The sequence below is a fragment of the Ornithorhynchus anatinus genome, chromosome 5 (genome assembly GCF_004115215.2).
Source record: "Ornithorhynchus anatinus isolate Pmale09 chromosome 5, mOrnAna1.pri.v4, whole genome shotgun sequence".
Taxonomy (NCBI): Eukaryota; Metazoa; Chordata; class Mammalia; order Monotremata; family Ornithorhynchidae; genus Ornithorhynchus; species Ornithorhynchus anatinus.
In genome coordinates, this window is record NC_041732.1 from 6,210,814 (window position 1) to 6,232,579 (window position 21,766).

The 21,766-nt window shown below is 60.6% G+C and overlaps 1 protein-coding gene across 1 annotated transcript; it reads left to right on the forward strand.

Moving 5' to 3' along the window:
• Window positions 1-6: 6 nt before the first annotated feature.
• RAB11A (RAB11A, member RAS oncogene family) lies at window positions 7-21,204 on the forward strand. Its single transcript, XM_029065895.2, has 5 exons — window positions 7-214; window positions 11,281-11,476; window positions 12,696-12,889; window positions 14,784-14,864; window positions 19,824-21,204. The coding sequence occupies exons 1-5, from the start codon at window positions 175-177 to the stop codon at window positions 19,961-19,963; spliced, it is 651 nt and encodes a 216-aa protein (XP_028921728.1). The 5' UTR covers window positions 7-174; the 3' UTR covers window positions 19,964-21,204.
• The last annotated feature ends 562 nt before the right edge of the window (window positions 21,205-21,766 follow it).

Here is a 21,766-nt window from a genome sequence, read left to right on the forward strand (position 1 = left end):
CTCCTCCTCCTCCTCCTCCTCCTCCTCCTCCTCCTCCTCCCTCGTCGGCTCGTCCGCTCCGGTCGAAGGCGGCGGCGGCGCTCACCGCTCACCGCTCACCTCCTCCCTGCCTCCTTCCGTCCCTGCCCCGTCCCCCCTGGGTCGGCCTCGGCCGCCGGGCTCCCCGGCCGCGCCATGGGCACCCGCGACGACGAGTACGATTATCTCTTCAAAGGTGAGGCCTGCGCCCCCCCGGGGGGGAGGGCTTCCGGGAGGAGGAGGAGGAGGAGGAGGGGGAGGAGGCCGCCCGGGCAGCCGCGGACCCTCCCGGCCGGGGGAACCTTCCTCCTCCTCCTCCCCGTCGCGGTGGTGGGTGGCGATGACGGCGGCCCCGAGCTGGAGCCGCGTCCCGGGGGGTCCCGGGCTCGGTGTGGAGGCACCTGTGGGTCGGCGGGGCTGCGATGCTGCTGCTCGGGGCGGAGGAGGAGGAGGAGGAGGAGGAGGAGGACGGGGCCGGGCCGGTCCGGGCGGCGAGGAGGCCCTTTCAGGGCGCCGCCCCCGGAAGGAAGGACGGACAACCCTGTGCGCAACGCTGCGCGCAACCGCCCCGCAGAACCCTGGACTGAACGCTCGGGACAGGACGGTGGGACCTTCACCGCCACCGGCCCCCCCCCCCCCCGTCGCTCGGTCCATCGGTCAGGCCTATTTACCGAGCGCTTCCTGGGTGCGGAACACTGGACTAAGCGCTCGGGAGAGGACAGTAAAACCCTAACCACCACGAGCCCTCCATCCGTCAGTCCTGTTTACAGAGCGCTTCCTGGGTGCGGAGCACTGGACTAAGAAGCAGCGTGGCTCAGTGGAAAGAGCACGGGCTTTGGAGTCCGAGGTCATGGGTTCAGATCCCGGCTCGGCCACTTGCCAGCTGTGTGACTTTGGGCGAGTCACTTCACTTCTCGGTGCCTCAGTTCCCTCATCTGTAAAATGGGGATGAAGACTGTGAGCCCCGCGTGGGGACAACCTGATTCCCCTGTGTCTACCCCAGCGCTTAGAACAGTGCTCGGCACATAGTGAGCGCTTAACAAATACCAACGTGATGATTATTATTACCAAGCGCTCAGGAGAGGACAATAAAACCCTAACCACCAAGAGCCCTCCGACAGTCCGTCAGTCACTCCTATTTACGGCACACTTACTGTGTGCGGAGCGCTGGACACGGGCGCTTGGGGGGGCGAGGACCTTCCCCGCCCCCAACGGGCCGACCGGGCCAGAGGGGGACGGACGGAAGGACGGACGGACGGACATTAGTGTGGGTAAGTAGATGACGGGTGTGGACGTGAGTGGCGCGGGGCAGGGAAGGAGGATGAAGAAAGGGAGCAGCCCGGGATGATGCAGAAGGGCCGGGGGAGAAGAGGGCCTAATCGGGGAAGGCCTCCTGGAGGAGGCGAGGCTTCGGAGAGGGGGGGAGAGTCGTCGACCGGGGGAGACGAGGAAGGACGGCAGGCCAGGCCCGAAGCAGGACGTGGGCCAGAGGTCGTCGGCGAGGGAGCGGAGACGGAGGTGCACCCCTAGGACGCCCCCGGCCCCTCCGCCCCGTTTCACGCCCCGTCGTATTGACGGAGCGCGAGGCGCTCGGGAGAGCAGAGGCGACGCTCCGACCCGCGTCGGATCCCCGACCCCCAGAAAGGTCCCGGCCCCGACACGCCGAGCCCTCCGTCGCGCGCCGTCCGTCCCGGGGTCGCGGGGTGGGAATCGGAGACGGCGGGCCCACCGTCGGGCGAGAGGCGACCGACCGCGGGGACTGGGAAAATTGTCCCGTGAGATGATTTTGTTCTTTTCGGGCGTGCGTGGTTTCTCTTGGGTAAACGTACGTTCCTGTTTTAGACGGGTAATAGCGGCAGAGTAGCGACCGGCAGGCTCCGAGGCGGGGGGGCGGGGGAGTTAGGTTGCAGAGGGGCGTGGGTTCCGCCCAGGGTCGTGAGCGCCTATAAAAAATTAAAGAGGACCGAAGTGTTCCGAAATCGGCCTGCCCTGTCAGAGGCCCAGGAGCCTTTCCCTTTTCAATTCCGGAGCCCGAGGATCGGCCCCAAGCAGCGTGACCGGCCTGGGCGTCAGAGGGGTCTGGGTTCTAATCCCGGCTCCGCCTCTTGCCTGCTTTGGGACCTTGGGCGAGTCACCTCACCTGTCAAGTGGGGATTAAGATCGTCAGACCCCGTGCGGGAGGGACTGTGTCCGACCTGGTTTGCTTGTATCCGCCCAAGTGCTTAAAACAGTGCCTGGCATGTAGGAAGCGCTTAGCAAAAACCACAATTTATTATTATTATCAACAGACTGTTTTTGTTTGACTCGGACTTTTTCTGAGCCAAACGGGCCGGGTCCCTGATTAGGACGTTGCTTGTTAAAATAATGGTATTTGTTAAGCGCTTACTAGGTGCCGAGCACTGTTCTGAGCGCTGGGGTAGATATAGGGTAATCGGGTTGTCCCACGTGAGGCTCACAGTCTTCATCCCCATTTTACAGATGAGGTAACCGAGGCGCCGAGAAGTTGTGACTTGCCCCAAGTCACACAGGTGACGGGTGGCGGAGTCGGGAATAGAACCCATGACCTCTGACTCCCAAGCCCGGGCTCTTTCCACCGAGCCACGCCGCCTCTCTACAGATGGATTGTTTCAGAAAGATTTTTACCCAAAGAAGATCAGAAAACCAGTTAAAGGGAAGGCAGGGTAGCGGGCAGGAGGAGTTTGGCGGCCCGGTCCGGGAGTCGAGGCCCACGTCCTAGTCCCGGCTCTGCCGCTGGCCTGCCGTGTGACCTTGGGACGGTCGCATCTCTCTGGGCCTCGGTCTTCCCAACTGGAAAACGGGGATGAGATCCCTGCTCGCCTTCCCCCGTAGGGTGGGGGCCAGAGACGGCGCCCGATCCGATGGGCTGGTGTTTACCGTGACTCTCGGCGCGTGCGTAGTAAGCGCTTCATAAAGGCCATCGTCACGATTACTTAAATGTTTGCGGAACGTAGAGCCACCCTTGATTTTTGTGTCTCTCCGAGGCTGGGTCACTTAACCGAGAAGAGTAAATTCTTACAACTCTTGGAAAGTTTCTAATGGTATTGATTTTCCGCTCAGGTGGCTCTCCGGCAGGCCCTACTAGCCGACGTGGGTGAGAACTGGGTTTTTCCAAATAGCCTGGCCCGGAGGAACGTTTCCTTCTGCCACACGGTGATCCTAAACCCTGAGCGATTTAAGGACGGACCGTCCACCGTAACGTGGACGAGCAGAACGAGGAGCCTCGTAGTCACGGTGTTGCGGTGACGAGGATGACATCACAGTGACAGGGCGTGGAAATTTCCACGCCCCGCAGAGTTGGGGGGGGGGGGGGAGGGAGAGGGGTGCCCACCGGCATCAGGTGAGAAAAAGCTGTGCCTCCGCCACTTGTCCACCGTGTGACACCCTGGGCAAGTCACTGAACTTCTCTGTGCCTCAGTTCCCTCGTCTGGAAAATGGGGATGAAAAGCCTGAGCCCCGCGTGGGCTAACCCGATTACCCTGTACCTATCCCAGTGCTCAGAACAGTGCTTGGCACGTAGTAAGTGCTTAACAAATACCATAATCATTATTATTCTTATTGAAAGGAGGTCACCTGCCGACCCCGTCGTCCGGTAGTCGAGGAGGAGCCGGAGTCCGGAAGCAAAAGTAGGGTCACCCAGATTTGTCTGCCCGAGTGGTAGGCCCCCCCCCCATTCGGCTGTTCGCTTCTTTCTTCTCAAGCGTGTCGCCTTCGCGCTTAGCTCTGTACCCATTTGGCTCTGAAGCGGCGCGGCCTAGTGGGTAGAGGCCGGGCCTGGGAATCAGAAGGACCTGGGTTCTAATCCCGGTTCCGCCACTCGTCTGCTGGGTGACCTTGGGCAAGTCACTTCTAGGCCTCAGCTCCCTCGTCTGTCATATGGGGGTGAAGACCATGAGCCCGGGGTGGGACAGGGACTGTGTCCCACCTGATTAGCTCCTCTCCACCCCAGCGCTTAGAACAGTGCTCCTCGCATAGTAAGGGCTTGACAAATACCGTCATTATTATTATTCCTATTACCTTTTGTTCACCCCACCCTCAGCCCCGTAACACTTACATACGTAGCTGGACTATCTTTTAATGCTTGTTTCCCTCCACCCTCCCCGGTCTGTAGGCTTCTCGTCGGGCAGGGAACATGCCTACCAACTCTGTTGCATCGTCCTCTCCCAAGCGCTTAGTACAGTGCTCTGCACACAGTAAGCGCTCAATAAACACCTTCGAATGAGGCGCCACGCAAGTCAGTGCATCTTCTAGCTCAAAAGGAGCCGACCTGCTCCGCAGCCAGATCGATCGATTGGATTTATCGAGCGCTTATTATGGGCGGAGTGTGTACTAAGCGCTAGGGAGAGGGCAATAGAACAGAATTAGCAGACAGGTTTCCTGCCCAGAACGAGTCTAGAGGGGGGAATAATTGAGAACTGTCTCAACTCCCCTTTAAAAGTCGGGTTCGTTGGCAGGCTCCGGGCCAATTTAAATTGGGATTTTTTTTTTTTTTTTTAGTTTTTTGTTTCCTGAAAAATTAGCAGTCTGGGTGGGTATTGACAAACTGGAAGAACTTGCTTTTTCACTTCTCCGTCTCGGCGTGTCCCGATGTGGGTCAGGCCGGTAATTAACTCTCAGCTGATTGTCAGTGAAACGGGCAAGTGGAACAGGGCAGAACCTGGCGGGGCGGCCCCTCGGGAGTTTCTCTTTCTCGGTTTTCGATTGTGCAACCGAGACGCCGGGCCGGATCCGGAGAAACCCTCCGGGACTTCAGACGGCGGGACACGGTTTCCTGGCCTTCGGACGCTTCCGGACGGCCTCCGGACGGCTCTGTCTCTTGGCCAAAAACCGAGTAAGGTCGGCCAGTCTCCTGGGTGAGTCCTACCACGGCCTGGGGTTTAATTAAAAAAAAAATAAATAGGCCCCTTCTGTTGGAATATCATCGATCGATCAATCAGTGATATTTATTGAGTGCTTACTATGTGTATAGCACTGTACCAAGCTTCTGGGAGAACACAACAGTCGGTGGACCTGTTTTTCGAGAAGCGGCGTGGGCAGGTAATAATACTAACAATAATGATGATATTTGTTAAGCGCTTACTATGTGCCAAGCACTGTTCTAAGTGCTGAGATAGAAACAAGGTAGAGGTTGTCCCACGTGGGACTCACGGTCTTAATCCCCATTTTCCAGATGAGGGAACTGAGGCACAGAAAAGTTAAGTGGCCCGCCCAAGGTCACACAGCTGACCAGAGATTAGAACCCACAACCTTCTGACTCCCAAGCCCGGGCTCTTTCCACTAAGCCACATTCTTAGTGCCTAGTGGGTCGAGCACGGGCCTGGGAGTCCAAAGGACCCGGGTTCTAGTCCGGGCTCCACCGCTTGTCTGCTGTGTGACCTTGGGCAAAGTCACTTCACTTCTCTGGGCCTCAGTTCCCTCATCTGCGAAATGGGGCTGAAGGCTGTGAGCCCCAGGTGGGACAGGGGACTGTCCAACCTGATGAGCTTATATCTATCTACCCCAGCACTTAGTACAGTACCTGGCACATAGAAAGCACTTAACCAATACCATTAAAAAACAAAATAGCAAAAAAAAACCCTCCAAAAATAGGTTCCCTGGTCACAACGAGCTTACGGTCATTTTGCAAAATGGTCAGGAAACGGACTAAGCGTCAGTATTAAGGAGGTGGGAGTTGAGACTCTAGTTTCTTTGGAAAGCGCTCGGTCAGGCCGAAGCACCGTCGATAGGCTCCACCCGAGAAATGGCCTTCACGGGGAACGCTGGAGTCTTTTACCTCTCGGAGCTACGGTTTGGACTCTCTAAAGAAGCAAGATGAAAACGGGTCCCGGTTACAGCCCGGACTTACGGACGGCACGGGGTTTCTGTTTTCTTAGGGACAGCTGAAACCTCGAGGGTGGGAGGCTTCTTTCGTAGTTCACCCTGTTTTATCGAGAAAGGATACATAATAGGAAGTAGAAACTGCCAGTTCTTTCATATGGTAGGGTGTGGCTACGTAATAACTGTGGCGTTTAAGCACTTCTTTTATGGTATTAAGTGCTTACTACGTGCCGGGCACTGGCGTAGATTCGAGCTCGTCGGGTCGGACGCAGCCCCTGTGCCGCACAGAGCCCACGGTCTTAATCCCCAATTTACAGATAAAGTATCTGAGGCACAGAGAAGTAAAGCGACTCGCCCAAGGTCATTCATCAGACAAGTGGTGGAGCCGGGATTAGAACCCGGGCCCTCCGACTTGCAGTCTCTCTCCAGTAGACTCCGCCGCTGCTTCGGCTTACTCTGCGCTAAACGTCGGGGTAGATACGACGCATCGGGTCGGCTAGGTTCCCCGACCCACGTGTCTTGGTCTGAGGGAGGGAGAGTAACTATTTAATCCCCGTTTGCCAGATAAGGAGACTTGAGGTCTAGAGAAGCCAAGTGACTTGCCCAAGGTCACGGGATCAGGGCCCGGACCTGCAAACTCCCAGGCCTGTGCGGTGGTAATGGAATTTATCGAGCAGTGCGCCCAATGGGCATTTGGAGAAATACAGTGGAACGTTATCCCCTGCCCTTATGGAGCTTGTAGTCTAAAGGGGGAGACTGACATGCAGAGCATTTTCAAAGAGTGGGAGCGGGGTGGCAGAATCAAGAATCGGGCGGATAAAGAAATGCCGAGGGCCGGTGGGGTGCAGGCAGGAGGAGACCTGAGGTAGCTGTTGGAAGGGAATCAGCGATAGATGGCTGAAAAGGTAAAACACAAATACCGTTAAAGTTCTTTGAATGGGATCTGGGAAGAAAAATGAACTTCCCTCCCTCCTGAGTAGTTCACAGTTAATAAGTTATGGTGTTTAAGTGCTTACTCTAGGCCAAGCCCTACACTAAGCACTGGGGTAGATAGGAGGTGATCACGTTGGACATCTGGGGGTCACGGTTTAAGTAGGAGGGGGTGGGATATATTATTGTTAATACCGATCCCATTTTGCAGATGAGGTAACTGAGCCAGCGAAGTGACTTGCCCAGGGTCACCCAGCCGACGAGTGGCGGAGCCGGGATGAGAACTTCCGACACCCAGGCCCGGGCCCTTTCCCCTAGGCCCCGCCGCGTCATTGTCCAAGTCCAGGAACGTTCCCCGAGAAGTTCACCTCTTGTTGTATTGTCCTCTCCCAAGGGCCTCGTACAGTGCTCTGCGCAGAGTGAGCGCCCAATAAATACCATTGATTGATTTTGGGCAGCGGGCCCGAGCTCCCGCCGAAACGCCACTGCCGCTTCCCGGAGGTAGCGGGAGGACTGGCCCGGTGGGAGGCTTCCAGGGGAGGCCCCCAGCCGAGCGGAGCCGGCCGCCGCGGATCGGGGCCCGGGCCGGGGGGGACCCCAAAGAACCCAGGCCCCCGATCTCCGGCCAGCTCCTCGCTCTCACCTGAGGCCGGGTGCGTCCCCTCGACCCCCCGATGCGCCCTCACCGTCAGTCCAAGCTGTCGTGATCGTTTCGGTCGCGGTGTTTGTCCCGCGCCTGCCGAGTGCAGAGGGGACGGTACGACCCAGCCGAAGAACGCCCGCCGCGGCCGGCGAGGAAGGACGAAACGGGAACCCCCCCTTCCCTCCCCCCCCCGGTCCCCTAAAAATCGATAGAAAAGACAAGGACGGTGATCAATACAGCGAGAGAGAGAGGCCAGCTCTCCTGTTCCCTTCTGGTCCGGTTTTGGGTATAGTCCGAAGCGGGGGTCCCCCCCCAAGGACCGGTGAGATCATGGAACCTCTGAGTTGATTTTCCAGTCCCGTGGCTCAGTGGAAAGAGCCCGGGTTTGGGCGTCAGAGGTCGTGGGTTCAAATCCCGGCTCAGCCCCCGTCAGCTGGGTGACCTTGGGCCGGTCACTTCGCTTCTCTGTGCCTCTGCTACCCCATCTGTAAAATGGGGATTAAGACTGAGCCCACGTGGGACAACCTGATCACCTTGTATCCTCCCCAGCGCTTAGAACAGTGCTCCGCACGTAGTAAGCGCTTAACAAACGCCATCGTTAGTATTATGGCGGCGGTCGACGATTTTTCCGGCGAGCTTCCGGTAACGACGCCCGACCGGGTTCTCCTACCGGAGCGATCGCAGGGACTCTGGGGTCGGCGCGACGGGCTGAGCCGTGGAGTCGCCGTCCCTCGGGTGGGGGTGGGCCCGGTGGGTGGGAGGAGACGCTCACAGTCTACAGAAGGTGAGTCGGCTACGCTTAGTACGGTAGTCGGCGCTAAACGGGGACTACGGGTATTGGATACGCGAGGCGGCGGGCAGATCCCATTTCAAAAAATCACAACTGGGGAGGCTGAGATAAACATGTCACAGAAAAGCCGTCAGCGGCGGGGACGGGGAGACCCCGGTCCGGTGAGCGTCCAGGAGGCTCCCCCGGGGGTTGGACCAGGAGGCCGCTGCGACTTTCACGTGGAGCCCCCCGACCCCCTCCCGCCCCGGGCTGGCTCAGGACCCCCGGGCCACTCGGTCGGAGCCTCGGCCACCCCCCGACGACGACTCGGAGGGGAATGACTTTTGACCTCACCTGCCGCCTCAGCCATCGAGAGCCCAGGGGCCTGGATGCCGCGGGCATCCCAAGCCCGAGCACACCCAAGGGAGGAGGCGGGCTTGGCCTTCCACCGTAGACCGCTTGCGGTCCACGCGCCTGAGGAACCCCCCCGCCCCGGGACCGGTCTGGTTTCTCGGAGGCTGCAGGTGACGGGCAGGGCCGTGCCGACCTCTCTTTGGGAGAAGGGGAAGGTCCCGGTTTTTCTCTCCTCCCGCAGCTCTTCCCGCTCTGCACCTCTGCCAGGGCAGAAGGGGCTCAGAATAGCCCCCTCTCTTCCCCTTCTCCCATCCCCGCCGTCGGGCCTAGAATCCTAAAGGCGGAAAGGGCCCGGAGAAGCCATCTGTGCGGCAGCCGGAGGTGCCATCCGTCTGTCAGCTTCAGCGCCGGGCAGACGCAGAGTAACCAACTGATCCGTCGTATCTGAGCGCTTACTGTGCGCAGGGCACGATTCAACAGAGCCGGAAGACACGGTCCCTGCTCACGGTGAGCTTACGGCCTAGAGGAGTCAGCAGAAGGGCAGGTATTGAGCGCCTGCTCGATTTGGGGCACTGAGCTGAGCGCCTGGGAAGCCCAGACCAAGCTGATGCTCAAATGGGCTTGCTAATGATTTTTTAAAACGGTATTTAAGCATTTAATACGTGCCAGGCACTGCACTAAGCACTGGGGTCGATACAAGTTAATCAGGTTGGAGACGGTCCTCGTCCCACATGGGGCTCACGGTCTTAATCGTCATTTTGCAGACGAGGGAACCGAGGCCCAGAGAAGCGGCTTGTCCAAGGTCACCCGGCAGACAGCTGCGTGGCTCAATGGAAAGAGCCCGGGCTTGGGAGTCAGAGGTCATGGGTTCGATTCCCGGCTCTGCCGCTCGTCAGCTGTGTGACTGTGGGCGGGTCACTTCGCTTCTCTGGGCCCCTCATCTGTAAAATGGGGATGAAGACCGTGAGCCTCACGTGGAACAACCCGATGACCCTGTATTTCCCCCAGCGCTTAGAACACTGCTCTGCACATAGTAAGCGCTTAACAAATATCGATATCATTATTATTATATGATGTGAACTCAGGCCCGAATCTGGCCCTTCATTTCCTTCCAAAAGCGGCAGACCAGCTCCGTTGGCACCGCCCCCCGGGGCCGCAGACAGCCCGCCACCCGCGCCCCGGTGGTCCGGCCGTGGGCTGCGGCACCTGGAGACGGCCAGCCGACTCGGCGCCGGGCCTATCAAGCGGACGGGTCTCTGGCTCCCTGTTCCCGCGCTCCAGCCTCCTTAACTCCCCGGGAGTCAGCCCCACAAACGGTTAAAAATCACTCCCCTTCGTGGCGCATGCAGACTCCGCAGCTCCGGTGACATCTTGCTGAATCAGCTGCAGGGGAAGCCGAAAGAATCAGGTTCCGATAAAGGCGCGCCCCGCTCCCGCCCCCACAGAGTGACGTGCGGCGTAGCGGGGCACCTAGCCGGTCCCACCGGAGGAACGCAAAACGGGTCCTGCCTCCCGGAAGACGCTCGCGCTGCTAGTTCCCGATCCCCCCTGCCCTCCCCACCACCCTTCGCCGAGGCGTGTAACCCTGGGGACCGTCATCCTGTTGTTCCGATGGATTTCCTCGCCCAAGATTTTTCCCGGAGCTAGGGGACGGGCAGGGAAGAGAAGGGAGACTGTCCGTCGGCGCGTGGGGGTGGGGATGTGCGTGTGTGTCCGTGCACATGTCCCTCAAAATCCTGGGACTCGCAGCCCAGCCCCGAGGCTGCGGACCCAAGAGGGTCGCGGTCTTGGTCCAGTAACCAAGTGGCAGTCGGAAGCGTGAAGGTCACTGAAGCGCCCGGGGGTAGATTCGAGACAACGAGGTCGGACTCGGTCCGTGTCGCGAGCGCTCACGGGCCAGAGGGAGAAACGGGACTCGAGACCCACTTTTGCAACCGAGGAAACGGAGGCCCCGAGAAGGGCCGTGATTTGGCCCAGGTCCCCCGGCAGGCAGGCGGCGGGGACGGGATGAGAACCCGGGTCTTCTGCCGCCGGGCCCCGCCGCCGGTTTCCGCGCAGGTCGGGCGAGCGGAGGGGTGCGGCTCGTGCCCGGCCGCCCCTTGGCGGCGCCCAGCCCCTACCGCCGTCTCACCTGCTCAGGTGCCCGCACCTTCCGCCCAGACCCCAGAGCCGGACGGCGGCGTTCGGCCAACGGTCCCAAGCCGCTTCGCGGTCCCCTGCCCGCCTCGGCCGCCACCCTTCCTTGCCGCGAGCGGATGCGAGGCTTTGGGTCCCGACTCGGCTGAGCGCCGTCCTCGAAGGTCTGGGCCCCTGTCGGGCCCCGGCTGGCCGGGCTCGCGGCGTTGCCCGGAACGACGGTGTCGGGGTTAAAGCACCCTTGGGCGGCCAGCCTGGGTCGGGGCCTTGGCCCTGCGGGTCGGACAGTCGCCAGTTGTGACTCGAGGGACGGACGGCGGGCTCAACTTGCGATTTTACCCCAGCGCTCAGCGCCCAGGCGTACCGTAAATACCGTTATTAATATTCTTGATCATATTTATCACCGCTGTCGTCGTCATCTATAACGTTTAAGCACTTACCGTGTCAGGCCCCCCGTTCTAAGCGCCGGGGTGGATTCCGGTCAAAGAGGTCGGACCCGGTCCCCGTCCCACACGGGGCTCCCGGTCTAAGGAGGGGCGGGGAGGGGGATGACGAGCCCCTCACGGCCGGGCCCCGCCGTCTCCCGTCTCTCCAGTGGTCCTCATCGGAGACTCCGGAGTGGGCAAGAGTAACCTCCTGTCACGATTCACCCGCAATGAGTTTAACCTGGAGAGCAAGAGCACGATCGGCGTGGAGTTTGCCACCAGGAGCATCCAGGTGGACGGGAAGACCATCAAGGCGCAGATCTGGGACACGGCGGGGCAGGAGCGCTACCGAGCCATCACCTCAGCGTAAGCGGGCGGGCGCGCGTCCTTCGCCCGGGCCCCAGAGCCGGGAACCCCCTCGGCGTCCCCGGGTGAAGCCGAGAGCGAGGCGGAGGGAAGGAGGAGCACGAAGACGGTGGAGGGGAGGCGGGGGAATCCGGTCAGCACTTACTAGGTGTCGAGCACCGGGCTAAGCGCAGGGGTAGGGATGCGGTCGTCGGGTCTGACGCGGTCCGAGTCCCACGCGGGGCGCCCACGCTGAGTAGGAGGGAAGCCGGGGATCGAATCGGCGGCTATAGCAATAATCAGTGGTATTTGTTGAGCGCTCATTATGTGCGGAGCACTGGGCTAAGCGCTTGGGAGAGGACAGTACAACAGATTTAGCAGACACGTTCCCTGGCCGTATCGAGCTTACGGTCTGGAGGGGGAGAGGGACGCTAATACGAATAAATAAATCATTTATAATATGTGATTCAAAGGTATGTCCTTAAATGCCGCGGGGTTGGGTGGGGTGAATATCAGATGTCCAAAGATCACCGCTCCAAGTGCATAGATGACGCAATAATAATACCTTGGTTTTCGACAAGCGGCGTGGCCTAGGGGAAAGGGCCCGGCTTTTAGTCCCTGCTCGGCGTCCTTGGGCAAGTCGCGTCGGTTCTCTGGGCCTCAGTTTCCCCCATCTGTAGAATGGGGATGAGATCTGCGTTTCCCCCCGTGCCTTAGGCCGGAGTCTCTGCATTTAGTGCAGTACTCGGCGCAGAGCGAGCATTGACAGATCCCGCCCTCGTCGTCAGCGCGGCCCGTCGGTTCTTCCGAAACCCTTTCACAGCAGTGATCTCATTAGATCCTCGCGGCGTCCCTCCTGGGATGAGGAGAGGCCGGCGGGCTTATCCCCATTTTACAGGCGAGAGAAACCGAGGCCCGGAAAATCTGGGTGACCTGTAAAGAGGTCACGCCCGGCGGCCGGGACTAGAAGCAGGGTCTTCCAGCTCTCTGCCCTTTCCACTAGACCGCACTGCCTCCCCTCCATCCCTCGGGCCCTCCCTCCCTCCCTCCCTCCAAGCGGTGGCTTGTACAGAAGCCCGGGCTCAATTCCGGGAAGAACTCTGCTCCCGCATTAGCCGGTGGGTCCGTGCGGCGCACGGAGCCCCGAGAGCGTCCGAGTCCCGTCGCGGGGAGCGTGCCGGGGGACCGTGACAGACAGCGGTCCGCCCTCTCCTCCCCCGCCCTCCCACCCCCGCCACAGGTACTACCGCGGAGCCGTGGGGGCCCTGCTGGTGTACGACATCGCCAAGCACCTCACGTACGAGAACGTGGAGCGGTGGCTGAAAGAGCTGCGGGACCACGCGGACAGCAACATCGTCATCATGCTCGTGGGGAACAAGAGTGACTTGCGCCACCTGAGAGCCGTGCCCACGGACGAAGCCCGCGCCTTCGCAGGTGGGCGGGAGGGCCGGGTGCCGCGGGGAGCCGGGGCGGGGGGCGGCGAGGGTCTGGGGGGGCCCGGGGATCCCGGCCCCTTCTACCGCCCTGTCCCGGGATCAGAAGCCTGGGCAGGCAGGGGCTCTCGCAGTCTGAGGAAGAGGATGGAGAGATGGCTCTTTGGCGGCGGGGGAGGAAGTGCCGAGGAGGCCCGGTGAGGAGAGGAGACGCGGGCGGATGAGCTCTGCCGGGCGGAGAGAGAGCCGCAGCGTGGAAGGGGTAGGGATCGGGAGCACGCGGGTGGCTCCGTCACCCACGCTGACTGACCGGAGAAGACCCAGTCAGCCCGTTGTATTTACTGGGCGCCTACTGTGTGCAGAGCACTGTACTAAGCACTTAGGAGAATACGATATAGCAATATAACGGACGCATTCCCCGCCCACAACGAGCACGTATCGGCTAGAGAGGGAGACGGACGTAGATATAAACTCTGGACACACCCGCTAGAGTGACGGCTCTCGGTCCCGTTCTTGGGATCGAGGCGGGCCTTCTCTTGGTACCGCCCGCCGCGGTCCAGCGGGGGTATTTATTGAACACCCACCCTGACCGAGCGCTAGACTAAGCGGTTGGGAGAGGATGGCACTGTAGAGTCGGTAGACCCGCTCCAAGCCCGCCGCCAGCCGGGTCCGGTGGGAAACGGCCACGAGCGCTCCGGGAGAGCTCTGAGACGCAGCCCCGGGGGGTGGTTGCGGCCTCGGCCTGCCCCTGGGACCCCCCTCGCCCCAAACCGAGTAGCAGCCGCGGTCTCTGCCCTCGAGCCGCTCAGAGTTGAATGGGGGAGTCGGGAGGAGGGCTTACGATGTCAAGAGAACAGCGGGTCGGAGAGTAAGAGCGCCAGAGCCGCTGATCGGAAACCAAAGTAAACGATTTTTAACGTGGGGGCCAAGCCGGCTTCTGGGGTGACGTGTCCGGAAAGGTAGGGGATCGATTCGTCGGGGGAGGCCTCCCGGAGGTGGCGACTTTGAGGAGGGCTCTGAGGGTGGGGAAGGGCATGGTTTAGTTGCTCCGAGCGGGGGGGAAGTGGGAGCGATAGGTGGAAGTTGGCCTGGGAGGTGCAAAAAGGGCAACCTGGCGCAGCTGGAGAAGAGAGAGCGGCGAGGGAAGAGGGAGGAAGCCAGGGAGAAGGGACCGTGCCTGGCAGCGCCAACTGTGACTCTGCCCGGAGAGTTGCGCCGACTGGCTCCTTAGAGGGGCACGGCTACTCCGCATCGGGGGAACCCCGTTTCTCTCTCCCCCTGCCCCCTCCACAGGGGGGAATCCCACAGCCCCAAATTCCCAGGCTGCCGTCCCATCCCTTCTTTCTGACTCCCTCCCCCCAGGGCTCTCTCCTGTCCTACCTGGAACAGATCCAATCCCGCTGTCTTCAAAGTCTTTCCAAAACCCCCCTCCTCTGAGAAGCCTTCCTCGATTGATTTTTCTTCCCACTAGCACCTCTGTACCTCCTCTGCATTTATTCACTTTCAACCACCCGGGCCCTCCTGTGCATACCAACGTACATGCTCCACCCTCTTTAAGTACTTATCCCCCCCAGGTCCATCTTTCTTTTCTCTTCTTCCCCCTCCCCTGCCCCCCGCGCAGTGCTCTGCACCGAGTAAGCGCCCAGAACGTAGTGTCGATGGGTTGGCCCCGGCGATCCTTTGTGCGGGCAAGCCTGCCTACCACTGAGGGTTTCCAGCCGGGGAGAGATCCCCCTCCCCTTGCTGGGGCTTGGATCGACGGTCCCGGGGTCCCTGGATTTCTGCCCAAGGAGTCACACTGGCCCCCGCCTTCGAGGTTTGTTTCCGTCAAAATGTCGGCGAGGCCGCTCCTCGTGATCTCTGAACCCTGCGTACGCGTGTGTTTCTGCCCGCAGAAAAGAATGGTCTATCATTTATCGAGACGTCGGCTTTAGACTCTACAAACGTAGAAGCTGCCTTCCAGACAATCCTGACAGGTATGCCTCGTATTTGAAGATCTGTCGGGTGAGTCGACTCTGCCCATCTCCACCACCCTCCCCCACCCCGTCCCCCGGCCCCTCCTCACCTCGGGCCCAGCGGATGAGGTGGCGTCGAAGGTGAGCCGGGTAAACGTGGCCGAGCGTCGGCGTCGGGACGAGGCTGTGTGTGGAGAGCCTTCCTCTGAGGCTTGGGCTCCCCCACCTGCACCTGCCCGGCCTCTGGGCAGAGACCACCCCTCCGCCCCCCGGGGAATGACCTGTCCGCTCCCGGTCGTCCCACCCCCCTTTCGGCCGCGTGGCTGCGCGCGAGGGCCGGGGACCGTGGCCGCTGCTGAAAGCCGCCGGAGCGGGGCCCTCCTCGGCCCCGGCAGGGAAGGTGGGATGGGCTTCCAGCTTCTCACCGAGGATCTCGGGAAAACCAAACCTGAGACAAGTGATTGAACTCTGTGGGAGAACTCGGGTGGTGGGGGGGGGGGGGGGGGGGCGGCGCTGGGAGGGGGGCACCACGCTGAGGCGGTCGCGCTCGCCGCCGAGTCGGTCCCAGGTACGCGCCGGCGGCGACTCAGACCCGGAGACGTGTGGCCCGGGACCCCTTCCGCTTTAGACTCGGGGGGCGCTTTCCGTGGGCCAAGCGCTCGGGAGAGCGCGGTAGAACAGAGTTAGCAGACACGTTCCCGCCCCGTAATGAGTTTGGAGTGTAGAGGCGTAGGGCGGGGAGGGTGACGTGCCCAGGTCCGAGGCTTAGGAGGGGGGTAGAACGGCGAGGTGGCTAAACAGGTGGCTCCTGTGTCGCAAACCCCCAGGGCTCGGTCTGCCCGGGCGCCCTCTTCTCCGCCCGCCGCCCCCCGGTCTCCACCCGTCCCACGGCGACCCCCCGCCCCGCGGAGCGCGCCGGAGGAAGGAGCCCCGGCCGATCCGTGACACTTTGTGCAACTGAGCTTGTGCAACCGAGCTGTTATCTTGAAGAGACGAAACCTCCCCGCCTCCCGCTCCCGGGGCTTTCGGAACCGTTCGGGGGCGAATCGAGCTGCCGCCTTAGGGAAGCAGCACGGCCTCCAAGTGCTTAGTACGGTGCTCCGCACATAGTAAGCGCTCAATAAATACCACTGAATGAATGGAGCATGGGCCTGGGAGTCGGAAGGACTTGGGCTCTAATCCCAGCTCCGCCTCGTGTCTGCCGGGTGACCTGGGGCAGCCTCAGTGACCTCACCTGTAAAATGGGGCTGAAGACGGTGAGCCCCAGGTGGGACGGGGACCGCGTCCAACCTCGTTAGCTTGGATCTACCCCAGCGCTTGGCTCGATGCTTAACCCGTAGCGAGCGCTTAACAAATGCCGTCATTGCTATTATGTTACTAATAATAATAATAATAATGATGTTGGTATTTGTTAAGCTCTTACCATGTGCCGAGCACTGTTCTAAGCACTGGGGTAGACACAGGGGAATCAGGTTGTCCCACGTGGGGCTCACGGTCTTCATCCCCATTTTACAGATGAGGTAACTGAGGCACCGAGAAGTGAAGTGACTTGCCCACAGTCACACAGCTGGCAAGTGGCCGAGCCGGGATTCGAACCCATGACCTCTGACTCCAAAGCCCGGGCTCTTTCCACTGAGCCACGCTGCTTCTCTATTACTATTATTACTACTATTACATCCTCCCTTCCCGGGGAGGGGGGATCGGGCACTGCCAGTTTCTCTCTCAGCCCCCAGACCGATCTTGGCACTCACCGGTCGGGAAGGCCCGGAGCCGGCAAGGTTGGGCAGGTCTCTTCGCCCTTTGCCAAGGCTCCACAGTTTGGGTTTCTGTGTTATTAAGCCTTATTAATTTGTAGAATTAAGCATCGATTAGGTGCCGGGCACTGGGGCAGTTAGAAGGCAGTCATATCAATCCAGGAGTGGTACTTATTGAGTGTTAAAGAGCACTTTACTAAGCATTTGGGAAAGTACAACACGGCAGAATTAGCAGCCACGCTCCCTGCCCCTAACGAGCCTCCTGCACGGTGATCACAACCTGAGGGAGAACTGGCGTCTCCTCCCCGATCCTGGATGAGGAAACGGTGGCCCAGAGAGGTGAAGGGACTTGCCCGAGGTCACCCGGAAAGCTGGGCTCAGAGCCCGGGGTCTTTCGGCCCCGGGGCCCACGCTCTTTCCGCTGGGCCACCCTGCCTCCGTTAACCTAGGGTTAACGGCCGAATGCCCACGGGCGTTGGTGAGCCGCTCTCGTAGGTGTTACCGGTAATGGGGAAGCCTGGCTTCGTTGAACCTTTTGGGTTTTTTGGGCCCTCCAAGGGGAAACCCGGAGGGAGCTTTAGTCCCCGGTGTCGGGGGGTGGGGGCGGGGAGGTGACGTGCCCCGCCCACCTCTCGCAACTGAGGCCTCTTGGCCAGCTGACATTTGCGTCCTTGGGCGGGAGCTCCCCCAACCTCCACAGAGCCTCTGGGAGCAGGTTGGCATCGCTCCTGCCCATTTCCCTTTCTGAGATACCCCTCTCCTGCAGCAGCACAGTGGGCGTCTTCCCCTCTCCTGGTGATCCACCTCCCTCCCCGACCAGGGTCCACCTCCCACACCGAACCCCACCCCGGAGCCCGGTTTGCTGACTTCCTATTCTCCTCTCCTCCGAGCCCCTCCCGCCCCGGTTGCCCCGGCAGACGGCTCTTTTATCTTCTCTTCGTTCCTGGGCATAGACGGGCTCGTGGCCGGGGTGGGGCCGGCTCACGTCCGGAAGGCGGGACGCCCGCCCCGTTCCCTTCCCCTGACTTCACATTCCCCTCATTGACCTTCCCGGGACCGCGGCCTAGCCTGCCCAGGGTCTGCAAGACGCCTTACTCTAAACCAAACCGGGCCCGGGGTCGGGGGCCGAGGTGTGATGGGGTCGGGGGCCGAGGTGTGATGCGGCCCAGTTTCAATTTTGCTTTCTTTAATCTTTGACCCTCTTAACCTCCTCCCCACCCCGCCGATTTCCTAATACTTCTGACTCTCAGCTCTAAGGGCCTGGGAGAGAGGAAATAGAGGAGTCGGTGATAAGAGGGGGCTCGCGGAGGGGACGCCGCGTGAGCCGTGGCAACGGTCCGAGAGCGTCTCCGTCCCCCCGGCCGCCTGTCTCCGGCCCCCGCCTCCGTGAGCCATTTGCCTGCCTCGGAGAGTTGGGGCGGGCCGGTCTGACCCGAATCACCGTACGTGGGGCTCGAGGCGGAACCGGCGCTGAGATTTCAGCCTCAGACCTAGCGACTCCTCATTTGGAAAATGACAAAAGAAATCCCGAAATCCAGTTGTATTCATTCAGTCGGTCGTACTTATCGAGCGCTTACTGTGGGCAGGGCACTGTGCTACTGGGTGCCGGGGAGAGGACAGTATCACAACGACCAGACCCATTCCCTGCCCACAACAAGTTGAGTCTAGAGGCGGAGACAGGAATTAAGATAAATTACAGATATAGACCTGAGTGCCTTAAAGGTACATAAATTCTAAACTGGCATTGGACAGTTATTTATCTGGGGAATAATAATAATAATGATGGTATTTGTTGGCGCTTACTATGTGTCGAGCACTGTTCTAAGCGCTGGGTAGATACAGGGTAATCAGGTCGTCCCACGTGAGGCTCACAGCCTTAATCCCATTTTACAAATGAGGTAACAGAGGCACCGAGAAGTGAAATGACTTGCCCAAAGTCACACAGCTGACAGGTGGCGGAGCCGGGACTAGAACCCGTGACCTCCGACTCCTAAGCCCGGGCTCTTTCCACTGAGCCACGCTGCTTCTCTGTGGTACTCAGGTATCCAGGTGGGCGGCGTAGGAATGGGTGTGTGAGAGAATCCTTTTAGGGAGCGCATACTCGGTGCAGAGCACTGTACTGAGCACTGGGGAGAGCACAATACAACAGAATTAGCCGACCCGTTCGCTGCCCGTGACGAATTTACTGTCTCGAGGGGGCATCACAACGAGCCGGGAGGTTTCCCTTGCCTTCGAATGGGGAAGGATGGAAGGGGTGAGGTCCGCGGGGGTGAGGCCGGCCAAGCGGGTTTCTGCTTTCTGCTTCTCCCTCCTCCCTCTCCCCGCCCCCCCGGGCCAGAAACAAATCCCTCGGGATGCCTGGGCGCCTCAACGCAGATTTGAACCTGCCTCGAAACCCCGCTTTCTTCTCTCCCCTTCCCATCTGAGGGTGAGGAGAGGAAGAAGAGGGGCACGGTGAGCTGGGACTCCGATTGGCAGGACCGGGTGGGTAAAGGACCTCCCCCCTGGCTTAGTGGAAAGAGTCCGGGCTTGGGAGTCACAGGTTGTGGGTTCTAATACCGGCTCCGCCACTCAGCTTTGTGATTTTGAGCAAGTCATTACCTCATCTGTAAAATGGGAATTAAGACTGTGAGGCCCACGTGGGGACAACCTGATTACCTTATATCTTCCCCAGCACTTAGAATTGTACATTCCAAGTGCTTAGTGCTCTGCACATAGTAAGCGCTCAATAAATACTATTGAATGAACAGGCGTGCCACATAGTAAGCACTTAACAAATACCATCATCATCATCATCCGAACTAGGAGCTAGGGCTACCCACGGCCGGTGAAGCTACCTCATCCCATCTGCCCCCCTACACAATCACACCTCTCTCTCTCGCTCTCTCCGCATGCGTCGCTCTAAACTGTAAACTCGTTGTGGGCAGGGAACGTGTTTGTTATATTGTCATATATCGTACTCTCCCAAACACCTACTATAGCGCTCTGCCCACAGTAAGCGCTCAATACATAAAACTGACTGGCCAACCTCCCCGGCAAGCGATCGCCGCCGGCGAACGGTCCGACCCCGTCGGACGACCGCGACCCCCGACCCCGGGGGGGCCGCCCTCCCGGACGGGGGGTGCGCCCCGAGCCGGAGGTCCCCGAACGGGGTCGTTCCCCCGGCGGGCCGGGACTTGGCGGGGGCGGCGCCCCGAGCTAACGGCCCCCCCTTCTCCTTGTCCAGAGATCTATCGCATCGTGTCGCAGAAGCAGATGTCAGACCGGCGCGAAAACGACATGTCTCCGAGCAACAACGTGGTCCCCATCCACGTCCCGCCCACCACCGAGAACAAGCCCAAGGTGCAGTGCTGTCAGAATATCTGAGGCTGTCCGGCTCTCCCCCAGAAGGCTGTTGTATAGTCCGTCGCCCGGCTCCGAGATTTAAATATATTTGTAATTCTTGTGCTCACCCTTTTTTTTCCCCCCTTCTTCCCCCCTCCCCTTTTTCGGTGTGTGTCCCATGATCTCCCCCTCTGAATCCTCTCCACGACCTCGGTCTTGTTGATTTGAGTCTTATAAAATCACCCACCCGCCTCCCCAAGTGACAGCGGCTTCTCCCCCCGCCCGGCGCTCACCAGGCCTAGTTGAATTAAACGTTCGGATTCCTCAAATCTCCCGCCGCTCGCCCTCCGACCCAGCGACCCACCTCCGCAGACTGAGAAAACCGGGACCCAGCCGCGCCTTAATAACCAGCGAGCGGCTTAGGGAGACCGGGGAGCCCCGGCGGTCTCCGGGTCGGGAGCCGCCCCACCGGACGGTCCTCGCCGCTGCGGGGTTTTCGAACGCACGTAAGAGGAGTAAACCCGAGCCGGGTCACGAGGCCCGCCGATATGGCCGAGCGGCTTCTCCCCGGGCCGCCGAGCGGGCGTCGGGCAGGGCGTCTTACGGTTTCTCGGGTCACCCGGCGTTGGGGTTCCGACGGGAATCGGGGCGAGGCGGGGGTGGAGCTGGGGGGCGGCACCAGAGCCTTCCTGGAGGGAAGGAACAGGCCCCCGACCCGACAGGGGGCTCGGCGACTCACATCCGGTCCACTCCAAGCCACTCTCCCACCCCCGGCCGATTCCGGGCTTGTAGTCGAACGGACGGAATGGTGGGGGGGAGGGGGCCGATTCCTCACCGCCCCCCCCCCCCCGCCCACTCCCCCGCAGAAGCATGCACGGACCACTACGCTCCCTGTCTTCCTTTCCGGGATGACTGCAAGCACTTAAAACCTACAGAGTCGGGGAGGGGGCCCTCCCCGGCCCCGCGGGGGGACGGGGGCGGGCGCGGGGGTCCCGGCCGGCCCGGCCTCTCGCGGTGCTCATGACGTGCGGGGCCCACGGACGGCATCGCCGGAGCCCGGTCCTCGGTCTTCCCCGCCGAGCCGAGCCGCCGCGGCCCTCCGTTCCGAGGACGCTCTCGATCGATTTGTAAATTGCTACTTTGTATTTTATGCATGTACTGTACCTTGACTCCTCTTTTTTTCTTTTTCTTTTTGGTTTTAATTTTAGATATTGATTTAAAAATCTACTCCTTCCCATTCGCGCTAATAAACAGTTCCGGGGGGACGAGTCCCTTTGTGGTCAGATCACCTTCTTGCTTGGATCCGGATAAGCCGAGGAGCCGGAACAAGGGGCGGGAGCACGAGGGAAGGCCCGGTCTGAGCCAGTTACGGGCGTCCCTCCCCTTCCCCACACCTCCAGAGAGACTCCGGCCACCTGTCCGGCCCAGGGGCTGTTTGCCCCCGGGGCGGGCAGCTCCTCAGAGGGGCAGCTAACCAGCCCGCCCGAGACCGGCCGAGTAGCTCGGGGACAGGCTCACGTTGCCGACGGTCCGGTGAACTTTAAGCTCCTTCCGGGCAGGGGTCGTCGGCTGGCGTCCTCCCCCACGCCCTCAGCCTGCTGCTGTGCCCACAGGCGGCGCTCGGTACCGTCGCTGGAGGAGTTCGATCGTATTTATTGGGCACTTGCTTGCTCTGTGCAGAGCACCGTACTGAGCGCTGGGGAAAGTACAATATAACAATAGACACATTCCCCACCCACAGCGAGCTTACAATCTAGATGGTTCTCCGGGAACGGCCTGATGGTTTCTCTGGTCAGTGGTGGCCCCGAATGGTGGGGAAGCCTGTTTGCCCGGGGGCTGGGGGGC